Genomic DNA, 12089 nt, shown 5'->3' on the forward strand with positions numbered 1-12089 from the left:
AGTCCCCTACTAGAAGAAATTTTTACTGAAGAGAGCAGAATACAAATTTCATGCAAATTTGTTACCAAAAAAGTTATTCATGGGTTTGGTAAACCACAACTAAAAGGTAATTTTCTAAAATGTTTGTATGATAGACAGTTGTCAAACCCACAAATTCAGGATTCTATGAACTGATATTTTTTCCCCATGAAAGTTGATACCCACAAAAAAGTACTTTCACAGTATCTTGTAAGTAAAAACAAGTTACATCCTAGACATGATTTGTAACAAAGGAGCAGACAGATAAACTGACAGACAGATCACTATAGAGCATCCCCCTTTTTGTGTCAGGGCCAGTATGAGTTGGTTAACATGATCCAATAAGTGTTTAACCTGTGATGTTCCCTGGCTAGTCTGTGTTTCTGGTAAACAACAGTCATTGTCCGTAAGGTTGTCTTTATCAACTTCTTATTGTTCTGTCTCCTGTAAAGACAAATGATCTGATATTTAAACTAGTACGTCATTTAATAATAACAGTAATTAACATAATTGAAGGAGTATGCTTTCAATTTAAAAAAAAAATTGTCGGAGAAGTTTTTGTTTATATTATGTAATACACCCCTTATAGATTCCTTAATCATGTTAATGTATAAATTCTTTTAGCTAAAACCATAAATAACAGGAAATATTTTTTTATGGAATTTTTATTACCTTAGTCATCAAAGTTTTCTTTGACTATGATTAAATTAAAAGCTCAAAATGTGAAAGCTATTGTGTATTTTTGATCAACTAAGACAAACATGACTATATACTAACATCCAAATTGACAAAACTCTGAGTCACATGAATCATATTCAATAAGAAATCTCCTATCTCACTTTGTTTCAAAGAATTGTATAAACATGGTAAAACATGGCTTTTATATGAATTTTTCACATGCAGAACATTTTAAAACATGCTTCTGAGTGAGTCTTTAAATAATTAGAATATGTTATTAGTATAATATCCAGCATTTAGCAGCTAATAACCTTTTCTATAAGTTTACATAACTTCCTTTAAAACACTAACAAACATTAAAGCTCTTTAGAAATATAGATAGAACATACTGATTATCCTTTTTAAAATGAAACCAGCTGTTTTGCAAAATCTTTTGAATCTGTGAAAACGCAGTAAAAAATGTCTGAACCATACTACTTTCAGACCAAAGGTTTTATTCAGTTTGGATTACACAGGTCAATGTCTGGTTTAGACACGTTTTTCATGCTGTCATGATTCAGTTATAGAATATCATTCTCTTCTAATTAAGGTTATAAATAAAACAGTTCACTGACAGTTTTAGTAAGTTTTAAGCAAAGTTTCCAGATCATTCGTAAGAATTAATATAGGTGTTAATCTTAAAAAATTCTAAAGCAGAAGTTTTTGCAGATTTTTTTTTTGTCACCACATGCTTTGACAAGAACTGAAGTAATTTACACATGTATTACAATTTGAAGCTGAAAATTTAAATATGATAGGAGAAATTTCCACAAATGACCCAAATCTCCCACTTTGACACAGACATGAAAAGAGAAATTGTAGAGATTTTAATGAAATATAGGGAGATTCATGACGAAAGCAAGAAACTAACACTTATGATATCAAAATATCATTTTCTGAAAATTTAATTGCAACCAAAGATGGGACATCTAAATTTTGCAAAATCAGCTGGTTTGAATAAATAAATACAGCAACTCATACATCAATATTATAACAAAATCTGCATTTTAACATACACTCTACAATTAATATTTTTATAAATTAATTGTAATAAAATACAATGTATTATACAATTAAATTTTTTAAAGCATGGTGTTATTTATCTGCACTTTACACACAATGTACTGCAATGAAAATTTAAATAAAAAGAAAACAAGCTAAAAGTTTGAAAATTGTTCAAATCAGAACTGTTTCACAGAAATCTATAGCACGCATATACACAGCAAAATGTGCCGCATATGATAATCATACGGTGCTTGATTTACATATGATAGTCATATGATTAACAAAGATTCTCATATGTTAATTTTGACTTGAAAACATGACAATCATGCAATAATCACAATTGTAAACCGAAGCATATGATAATCAAATCATGCTCGATTCACATGATAATCATATGATGCTAACCACTACATTCTCATGTGTGACACATTTAGCTGTGTATCAATTTGATTTTAACATTTCGAGAGACATCAGATTCTACTTTAGGTGAAGAGGACGAAAATAACATTCATAATGTTTTTTTGGTATAAATCCAAAGTCAAGTATTGCTTTTTTTGACTTTCTGCTACAATAATAAGTAAATAAAAAACATCAGGATATAATTTATTTTTACATGTAAGTTAAAATTAACAAAGTTTAAAATTCACACACTTCAAAATATACATTATTTCACTAATATCAAACTGCATTCACAGACTTAAAAAAAAAAAAAAACACCTTAAAACCCAATTTAATTGAAATTAAATCTATCAATTGTTCCATTACGTCAATGTGTGTTGAATCTACCAACACTTCATTCTACTTTCTGTTTAGTGCCTGGTTTCATAAAAAAATCTCAAATTTATATTTTCTTCATCTCAAATTTCAACCAATATGATCACTTAAAATTGATGATTTGAGGAAAAATACAGGATTCAATGAAATTCTCAACTTGAGATTTTTTTTTTTGAAACCCAGGCCTGATGAACTTTCTGATCAGCCAATCAGATTTCATCTTTCATGATATGATAATCAAACGAAAAATCCAAGGATTCTGTAAAGGTCATCAAAACAGAAAGTAGGATAGGATGTTGTTAGATCCTACATGCAGTGACTGAATGGAACAATTGATAGATCTAATTTGAATAAGACTGCCTAAAACCCTCAATCAAAATTCAAAACACGAACATGAAACACCCTTGGTGCAACCCATACCCTCTCTTATCGGCAATTATAACCAAAATCCATGAAAAACTACAAAATAATGATAATTAATATACCATGCATTATGTATTCAAACACTTAACTGACTATACAATTTTCATTCATCAAATCTACTACTATCCTTAATTTTTAAGACATCCCAAAACTTCTGATCTAGTTGCCCCCCCCTCCTACAAAAAAAAAACCAAAAAGCTTTGTCAAAGACAAATTTCCTAATGTAGCTACACAAATGTTATTCTACCATGGGAAAGGGGATACAAATTTTGCTGATTTCTTGTATTTTTTGGTGCATAAAATGACAAATGACATTTCGGAAACCCCATTAAAAATCTTCAGATCTGCATCTGAAGACAGAGACCTCATTTTACTCTGATGTGTAAAAATATCCAACTTCCAGGCCATGTGATATAAATATCCCATTAACTTTATTTTTATGAATAAGATTAACAGAAAAAATGTGAGCTGGTGCACTTTCTAAAATTAGAAAAAGAATTAAAGAGTAATAAATTTCCATTAAAAAAGGGGCATCACCTCTGAATGGTAATGGGAGATTATTAAACTAGACTTGGATTTTATGGTAAAAATTTGAAAAGATATGGACAAGTTGTTTTTCAATATTTGAAAACCTATACCTAAATGAGTCGAATGGACAAGAGGGTCACTTGTACAGTAGGCATAGAAGAAAGGGTTTATTTATAAATTAGCTCTAAATCTTGTCAGAAATTTGACCCACTTACAACAGGTGTAAATTTCTGGAAAGGGTAAAAGTTCATATAACTGATGAACTTTGGAAGAAAAGATCAGGGCAATTACTTACTAAAATGAAAGAGGAAAACTTGTAAAAGAACAGTTTTGAGTTCTAACTTCTGAATATTATGGATAGCAGTTACAAAGTGTTTATACATGTATCTTAGTTATTGATCAGTTGACATGGCAACATGCCTGTAGACTTACACAAAATATTCCCTGAAAGGAAAATGATTAAAATTGGTAACAAAACACATCTGGTATTTACTAAAACATAGTAAACAGTTTACGGAATTAATGGTTTTGAAACAATTTTGGTTTACTGTTTGAAAAGGGAGAGCCAATGTTTTAACAGATAGAAGGTCAACATAAGATTTGAGACTGTCAAAAGTCTGGAAAATTTTTAACTTTTAAGCAGGCTTCTACCAATTTTTTTTTATCATGATATAAAAATATTTGAAAAACTGAATTTTTTTTAATCATGTAATAGACTAAGCCATAAATAATAAGATGAAAGATGAAATAATCTTTTCCATATGATAAAATGAAATTTGACAAGCAGATCATATAATAAAACTTGATTATTAAAATTGATCAAATCAGCAATACAGCTACTAGGCACCCCATTCAATATGCTAAAATAATTGCTAAACTGTCAAATGAATAGCAGTTAACAAAACCAACTTACGCAGCTATTTCTAATTTATACTTCTTCTCTTTTGACATTGAAGTAAACAGCTTCCATCCTTCTACAGCATAATGCAGCAGACAGGATCTAGAATACAGACCGCATCAATTATGTTCAGAGTTGCAATGCTGAACCAGTGAACAATAATCAAAAGTCAACTTATTTCTGATGTAAGGCCACACTTAAAGTAATGTTTGTTTCCCCTGATCTGACTCCTGGCTTTGGTTAGATGGGTAGGGAAAATACATTTTTTCACTTAGTTCATATAATCCTGTAAAAACCATGATCAAAGAAGTGAAAAATGTTCCATTGAAAATAAAAAAAAAAATCTTATCAGAGAATGGCAATAAAATTACTTTGATAGGACCAATTTCAAAGGGTATGTAGGGTTAGGGAAAAAAAAAATTAATTTTAATTATGGCCTAACCCAGTATCAGATGTAACCAAGTTGTGCAGTACAGTGAAACCAGAATCACCTGACCTAACCCAACAAATCCTTCAGTCTGGGTATGATAAAACAGGTTTCACTGTATTTTTTTAAAGAACCTTGTAGTTTTCTACATGCAGACAAACCAAACTATTTTTATGTCTTTTGAGGTAATTTTACTCATGTTCTCACTGTAATCTTTAGTGAAATAACTTTTATAAATAAATTTCAGACTTCCATTCTATAAAAGCACAAGAAGTTTACTCAACCGATGCACCTAATCCATGCTCCAATGTTTTCGAATAGTCTTATCATACTCACTGATTTTTATTCTAAATTTTCCTTCAGTTCTACAGTGCCTATGTTGCTTGATTCATATGATTATTAATGTATGATAGTCATATGATTCTCATTTAAGGAGGTAAATCTAGAGTAAGGGACACAACTCTTACAAATCATTGGAATGTTTGTATTCAGCATTTTATATCAATCTCATGTAAGCATCAAAGTAACTTGGACTGTTTTCAGTCTCTTTCAAATGAAAGCTTGATAGCTTTGGTGAAATTGAATAAGATACAAACATATCACTGATTTTAAGTGTTATCTCCCTTACCCTAAGTCTATCTCCTTAATTCTCTTATTTACATGTAAATATAGGCTTGCTAACATATAGTATAAATCATAAGTTAATGAAAACATATGATAATCAAATGTTACATTACATACGATTCATGTGATTCTCATGTGTGGCACTTCTTGCAAAATACATATTTTTGTTGCTTTGTTATTTGCCGCTGTAAAATTCAGCTTAAAACCAATTAACCTCCTGCCCTGAGGGTATATCTGCTTTTTCAAGGCTTTACACCTCTACCACACTCTGTGTTAAATCCCACCCTGGGTGATATGTAGAAAGTCTGCACAGGAGATTGGCTTTAAACTTGACTTTCGTTGTTGTTTGAGTTTCAGACTGGCAAAATGCAGCCTCTTTATTGTGAGATTATTTGATATTACATCTATAACAAACCTATGGTAATGGTCTGCGGCATTTTCTTTTAGTCTCATCTGGAAACGACAACTCCACTGCTGTAGGGACTGTGTCAGTAACTTTCTGTTCAAAGCTTTCCTTAATCTTTTAACTCTAAAAATACATATACACTTATGTAGCCAGTGGTAGAGCAGGAAATTTCATTTCACAAGGATAAACAAATAAGAAGTTGCTATCGTGCTATGTATTCCCCCATTTGTACAGAAAGTTGATATTGACCTGCAACCAAAATTACTTACAACAAATGTCCAACTATCAAATTTGAAATCAATCAATCCATCAGGACTCATGATAAATGAGATGAAATTCGTACAGACAGACAAGGTGATTCCAAGATGTTACACAGAATTTTGTTAAGCTGGTGTATGATACAGTATACTCACTGGACATAAACGTTAAAATTCATTTTTTTTATGAATGGATGCCCATCAACACCCAACCTTGTCAAAGCCCTTATCCAATTATATACAATAGTAAATCTCTCCAGGGCAAGAAAAATATAACCAGACAAATCAATAGTTGTCTGTAAATACTTCCAAAAGGGTCATTATATAGAAATTAACGAAAATCAGATGTGAAATTAACTTATTTAAGTAAGCATACCAGAAAGAAATAACACACGCAGGTTTAGATTTAAAATCTTTTATCCATCAAATTACTTTTAAATTTGTACTTCTAAAAGCTATGTCACATAGTTTAAAATTAATGGGTTATTTCAAAATGAAATATTGCTGGTATGTAGTAGGCTATGTATACAGCTGTCCTGTACACACATTCTCCATGGTCTTTTTATTCAGAACTTTGACTTGATGGAATAATTCCCCCTGAGGAGTGCAGTTGGATTAAACAACAGTAAAATTTATCTAAGATTTTTAGTGACAATTGTTTGATATATAGATGTTGAATATCCAATGAGTAGTTACGACTTAACTTCAAAATTGATCTCGTCAACAGGTATCCCCTTATCCAAAATATTTCTCATCAATAAGGGCTCCAGTTTCTGAATAGCAAATGCAGTGTACATTTTCCATTTTGTAATGGTTGACAATAATGTACAAGTATTGATATTGCAATGATTTAATGGTTCATTAAATGTCATATTGAAATCTTAGTGTAATGGGCAGACTCACAAATAAACTCACATGACACTCACTATATTGCCAAACCCACTGTTCCAGGATACCCTTTAACTAAAATGGTACCAGCTTTTATCTTATATATAATGGTACATGTATCGTGGGGTATGACAAAGAGACAACAACCCCACCTGGATGAAAATGTCAGCCAAGTGCCACCCATTGGTCTTTAATGAACGACACGGAAAATATCACACCAAAGGGCTGGCTGCAGCTGGCCCCAAAATAACATTATGCACTGGTGCAGCAAAAGAGTTGCCCCTAGCATATAAAATACATATACACACCATACTGGAAGTGCCTCAACCTTTTGTGTCTACCCATACAGCAAAAAAAAAAAAACAAAAAAAAAAAAAACAATCTTTATTGCGATGTTTCATTATTTCAGTTTTGTGATAATACTACAATTTGAATTACATTATACCATCCTAAAATTATCACTCAGGGAACATTGCAATCATTACACTGACCTCAGTGCTTGCCCTCAGCATCTATTGCAGGATTTATCATGTACTTAAAATGGACTTTGAAGGGCAAAAATAAAAAAAATTAAATACCATTAGACCTAGTAATTATAATGATACACTGGTGCAGAAATTCTCATTTACTACATGGTACGTGTGCAATGAATACTGTGATTCTTTTTAAACCAGCCACCTTGATGTACAAAGGCGTAATGGTAACAATACACCAGTATACTGTCACTACTTACATGGCTATTTCTACAATGTATCTGGATATTTTTCTGAACAAAATAAATGAGAAATACAATAATGAATTTTGGAGATTTTACGGGAATTTGATTAGTTAGGTATAAGATAAAGATGATGTATTGACGTTCCAATATTGTGTTGTCTTTATTCATGTAGGCAATAAGAAAAAAAGTCCTTTACTAAGAACCAAGTCCAGTTTAAAAAGTTACTTCCAGGATAAAGTTACATTCAACTGATTTTGTGTTAAGATCATGCAACAAGCAAATACTGTATAGTTGATAATTTTGAAGTAAAACTTTATGTTTGAAGAATTTTGGCGCTTCTTATTTAGGCGGATGATAAGTGGTGCACTAAGTACGTAAGACCAGAGTAATTATTTTTTGGAATTGATTTCAGCATTTTTAAACAGACAGCTAAACTATGCCAAAATAAGCACGCAGCGAAAAATATACACAATACTCAGTATGGGAAATGTACAAGAAATTATGCAAGTAAATTTTTTAAGGACAGCTAATCGAGGTATTGAGAAACAGAAGCCTGCAAATTAAAAGAAGAATGTGTAAATATTTTAGTGAAAAACATAGTCTTATTTTTGTCATAATTTGAACTCTCATTATTGCAAGAAAAACTTTTCTCAAAACCACCAAAAAAATTGAATTGCAGTTTTGTCCAAAAATAACAAAATTGCAATAATCAATCAAAGCAATAAATTCTGTGTTTAGGATATTTCAATTCAACAAGAATATTGTGCCAGTTTTGACATTAAAGTTTAAAAGAGTAATCAAGGGAACCAAGGTTATAGCGGTAATCAAAAGAATGTAATCCAGGGACAAAGACCTGACATGGAAAACAGACATACACAACAAAGAACATAAAGTAACTAAACACGAGAAATACAAATGTTAGCAGATTTCTGGACCTATTTCAATAGGTCAATAGGTCAATCAAAAATCAATTTCAATCAAAAATTAATTTCAATCAAAATCATATTTCCAGGTACTAACATCACATGTGTCATTTCAGACAAGTTAAGTAATTTCAGTGAATGAGACAATGTTTTTATATTTTCATGAAAACACTGTATATATAAATTCTTGTCATTTCATGACAGTTTTAGCCATTTAAAATCAATACATGTAAACAAAACTGTTAAATATTCAATATGGAGTTTGAATCAATACTATAATTAAAACATAGTGTACTTCTACCATTAAAATAGTCATGGATTATTATTTACTTTAAGAACAGAACAAACAGACTCAATAAGCCCTTTAAAATGTATTTCTACTGATTAAGTACTTCAGACTACATGTACATATATATAATTTTGCACTGGATTTAAATTTCTCCAGTGCCTTTGGTACAAGACTTTACAAGAACTGTGCATTCTCTATAAATATTTACTTTAAACTTTCAAATATCTTTGAGATGTACTTTCAATTTTAATCTTTGACAGTGTATTGGCACAAAGTAATGAAAAGTTTTTGTTAAACCATTCAAGATTCATTTCTTGATTCTGAGTGACAGTCCATTTGTCATGAAAACAGGAATAAGGAATTACTTTGTGTATTTAAGGAGGCAGACCAAGGGTAAGGGACACAAATCTTACAAATCATTGGAACGTTTGTATTCACCATTTTACAACAATCTCATGTAAGCATCAAAGTAACTTGGATTGATTACATTCTGTTTCAAAGGAAGGCTTGAAAGGCTTCGATGAAATTGAATATGACACAATCATATCACTGATCTCAAGAGTTATGTCCTTTAACTAGAGTGCTTATTATCATATGTTGTTCATATCCCCTCCTCCCAAATTAAAAGAGGTGAGTGAAAGCTTGAGAACAAAGAAACTTTTAGCTGGCATTCAGAGTGCATGTCTTTAAGATAGTAACTGATATGTAAAACCAACATAATCAACCAGTAAATCTTCTATACATAATATGTACCCTGGACATTTTAAGGAGATAGATCTAGGGTAAGGGACATAAAGAGTAATCAAGGGAACCAAGGTTATAGCGGTAATCAAAAGAATGTAACCCAGGGACAAAGACCAGACATGGAGACAGACATACACAACAAAGAACATAAAGTAACTAAAATCATATATACAAAGTAACAAAAGTAAATGAGCAACTCGGACTCCACTAAAAACTGGGAGCATGGACCAGGTGCACCGGTAGGGTAAGCGTCCTCTGCTTTTCTAGAAACACCCGCCGAGTTGCTCATAGAAAGTCAAGTCCGGGTAGACAAACGAGGAAAGGAAAACTATGACGCGTTGAATAAATCAGTTTTCATGGTGCTGATGGATACACCATAACGATCGACGAGTTCATGATGACGACCATAAAACTTCTGTAGTGATGACTTCAATCTTGTAGCAACATAACCCTGTTCCAGAAGCCTATTTGTTAGAGTTCTAGCGCAATACAAAAAGTCATGAAATCAGTCATATGTTTGCATCATATTCAATTTCACCAAATCCTCTCAAGCTTTCGTTTGAAGCAGAATAAAATGAATCCGGATGCTTACATAAGATTGATGTAAAATGCTGAATACAAACGTTCCAATGATTTTTAAGAGTTGTGTCCCTAACCCTAAGTCTACCTCCTTAAAAATGCACATCATTTAAATTTTGTTCAGGATTATTGAGTAAGTTTAACAAGAATCAGGATTGGGCTTTGAAAAAGTAAATATTTTTATCAGTTCCACTGCATGAAACTCAGTGAAGAGCTGTAACAAAATATTATAACTCATCAAACAATAACAGACTTTAAATAACACATGGAAAAATATAAAGAAAATATAAACTCTGAATAAATTAAGATGAATTTTTTAGAAGTTTATGACAAAATAAAGCATGAAAACTCTTTTTTATCATTGTTTTACTACATCCCAACCATTTAAGTTGCATTGTTTTACCTTGACAACAGCAATGGATTGAATATTGACATAAATGGCCAGCCCATGGTAAAACATGGTAAGTTCATATAAATTTTACCATAGCGGTTGTCTTTGAAGAACTTTGAAGTACATTATAATAGAATAGAAAATGAACATGTGCATAAATCTTGATATCTAAGGCAATTAAAAAGTGGAAAGGGGCTAATACATTCCACCCAAAAACAAACTGTATTCTACCTAAATAAGAATTCATGTCAGATTCAAGTAGCAGTATAAAATTAGTAATTCTCTAGTTTTTATGCCTGATATAAAAATCTCCATTTAAATTATTTAAATCAAGATAATAAGATTAAACAAGGTGCCATTTTACTCCAAGTTTTGCCCTGTTACAAGGTCAAATTTCAAATTGTGTTAAATCAAGTAAAAGATCTGAAACAAAATAAGTATTACACACGCCATTAATGGGGTAGGGTTATTTCAGAAAGAATAATTAGATCCTTCATGAGCTTTATTGAATATCTTGGATTTCTTACATGAGGTGCTGAGATATTACATCTTTTCCACAAGTGGAGCAAGCAAAATAATGTTTTTTCCCAATGGATGGAAGAAATTTCAGAGTTTTAATATTAACACGTGTAATAAATGTATCTATTTCTTCCAAAGCTGCTGCATTTAGGCCAAAAGTCTTCTGCATTTAATAGGAAATCTACCAATGGTTAGGGAGAATACTGTCATCATATTAGTAATCACAAGACATTTGGACAGACAGACAGTGATGTACCATAATATGCCCATTATAAAAAGATTGGCATTTAAAATGTTAATGAACAACCTGAGTTTTAGGAACATTCTTCTAATTCACCAATAATATGACAATGGGGAATTAAATTGATTAATGCGTATTTCTTCAGTAAAAAAGTAACAGCCATAATGTTGTCCTAGGAATTTAAATCTTAGTATGATAGCTTACTTTTGTGATTCTGACGTAAAAATCCTCCACCTAGCAAAAGACATTTCTAGTCTCATTCTCCTGTTGGCTTCTGCCTTCTTCCTCCACTGCAAAAAAAAAAATAACATTCAAAAATTAGGTTTATCAGAGAAAAGAAAACAGCTGATATAAGGGCAAAATTTTCTCAAAAATTTATTGAAAAGATTGAAATCATTATATTTATTTATTTATATCCCTGCATTGAAAAAGTTATCAAGAGAACCAGATTCCAGCAGAAATCAAAAGAATGTAATCCAGGGACAAAGACCAGACATGGAAATCAGACACACACAACAAAGAACATAAAATAACCCAAATAATATGTACAAAGAAACAAAAGTAAATAAGCAACTTGTACTCCACTAAAAACTGACAGCATCGACCAGGAGCACTGGTAGGGTGAGCGTGAAAGAAGGCGGTATCAAAGTCAACAATGCAGAAGAATCACAGTTCCGGTATATCAATTTAAGATTCTGCAAAAGTCACATGACAGTTTTT

The 12089-nt window shown here is 31.4% G+C and overlaps 1 protein-coding gene across 3 annotated transcripts in view; it reads right to left on the reverse strand.

The window, feature by feature from the left end:
* Positions 1-12089, reverse strand: part of LOC148602036 (uncharacterized) — a 75428-nt gene that overhangs the window by 31661 nt on the left and 31678 nt on the right. For 2 of the 3 annotated variants that reach the window (XM_088554470.1, XM_088554471.1), the window contains 5 exons: positions 11574-11659; positions 7699-7731; positions 5830-5943; positions 4379-4465; positions 373-462 (listed from right to left, as the gene is read on the reverse strand). In XM_088554470.1, coding sequence (XP_088410596.1) covers positions 373-462; positions 4379-4465; positions 5830-5943; positions 7699-7731; positions 11574-11659 — 410 coding nt within the window. The remainder of the gene's footprint in view (positions 1-372; positions 463-4378; positions 4466-5829; positions 5944-7698; positions 7732-11573; positions 11660-12089) is intronic. The other variant, XM_088554472.1, reaches the window with a different exon arrangement.

Source organism: Perna viridis, chromosome 12 (assembly GCF_037379345.1).
Source record: "Perna viridis isolate PV_CMFRI_1.1 ecotype Kerala chromosome 12, ASM3737934v1, whole genome shotgun sequence".
Taxonomy (NCBI): domain Eukaryota; kingdom Metazoa; phylum Mollusca; class Bivalvia; order Mytilida; family Mytilidae; genus Perna; species Perna viridis.